Source organism: Antrostomus carolinensis, unplaced genomic scaffold, assembly GCF_000700745.2.
Source record: "Antrostomus carolinensis isolate BGI_N321 unplaced genomic scaffold, ASM70074v2 scaffold26217, whole genome shotgun sequence".
Classification (NCBI taxonomy): Eukaryota; Metazoa; Chordata; class Aves; order Caprimulgiformes; family Caprimulgidae; genus Antrostomus; species Antrostomus carolinensis.
This window is the reverse complement of record NW_010328428.1, coordinates 1023-2023: the sequence shown is the minus strand read 5'-3', so window position 1 is coordinate 2023 and position 1001 is coordinate 1023. Positions and strand designations below refer to the sequence as shown.

At 62.1% G+C, this 1001-nt stretch overlaps 1 protein-coding gene across 1 annotated transcript in view; it reads left to right on the top strand.

Annotated features, from left to right (window-relative positions):
- The window catches only part of CDHR4 (cadherin related family member 4), a gene marked incomplete at its 3' end in the record, with an annotated part of 1847 nt that overhangs the window by 352 nt on the left and 494 nt on the right, over positions 1–1001 (top strand). The window contains exons 2-4 of the mRNA XM_029086027.1: positions 61–206; positions 716–819; positions 893–1001. The exon at positions 893–1001 is cut by the window's right edge and continues 28 nt beyond it. Of these exons, the coding sequence (XP_028941860.1) occupies positions 61–206; positions 716–819; positions 893–1001 (359 nt within the window). The remainder of the gene's footprint in view (positions 1–60; positions 207–715; positions 820–892) is intronic.

Sequence of the window (1001 nt, the reverse complement as noted above, 5' to 3'; positions counted from 1 at the left end):
GGTCCCACAGCCCCCACAAATGGGAGCAGCACTGGGGACAGTGGAACCCCGGGTGTGGAGGGGGAGGGACAGAGGTTCCCACCCTCGTCCTGCTGCCTGTCTCTCTGCAGTTCAGGCTCCGAAACCACGACACACCACTTAGGCTCACCCGCCAGGGCCTGGTGCTGGCACCTGTCAGTGGCTTTGAACCCAGCAAGGATGCCCAGGTGGGCAGCAGTGTCCCCAGGCTGTCACAGCCACCTCTCAGCCCACCTGGGCTTAGCCCCTAATTGGCAGTGCCCACAGATCTCTGTGTCCTGCTCCTCCCATTGGGCACCTGTCTCCCCCCGGCCCTGGGACTGCTCCAGCACTATCCCTGTTCTCAGCTCCATCCCCTTCTGCATCTTGAGTCCTGTCCCAACCCTCATCCCTGTCCCTATTTCTGTCCCCATTCTGGTCTGCAGCTCATCCTTGTCCCCATCTCCATCCTTATTCCCACCCCTGGTCTTGCTCCTGCTCCAAGCCCCATTCTGGTCCCTGTCTCCATCCCCTTTCCTGTCTCTGTCCCTGTTCCTGTCCTCTTCCTGTCACTATTACTATCCTCATCCCCATCTCTGCCCCTATCTCCCTCATCCCTGTCCCCATCCCTATGACAATCACTACCCTGTCTCTGTCCCCATCCCTGTCCCTGGTGCCACTCGGGCTGGCCCATGGCCTGCCCGGTGCTGCCCCGCAGACATTCAGGCTGGAGATTGAGGTGATGGACCGCCACGGGCACAACTGCAGCGGGACCGTGAGGGTGGAGGTGCTGCCATCGCTCCGTCCCCGTGTCACCTTCCTGTGAGTGGGGCTGGGCCAGGCGGGGGGGTGCTGGTGGCACCAGGCCATGCCACATTGCCTGCCTTGCCTACAGTGAGTTGCAGCGGGACGTGGTGGTGCCAGAGAGCATCAGCCCCTTGGAGGTGGTCACACAGGTCCATGCCACTGGTGACAGCGTCCGCTATGCCATCCTGGCTCCCACA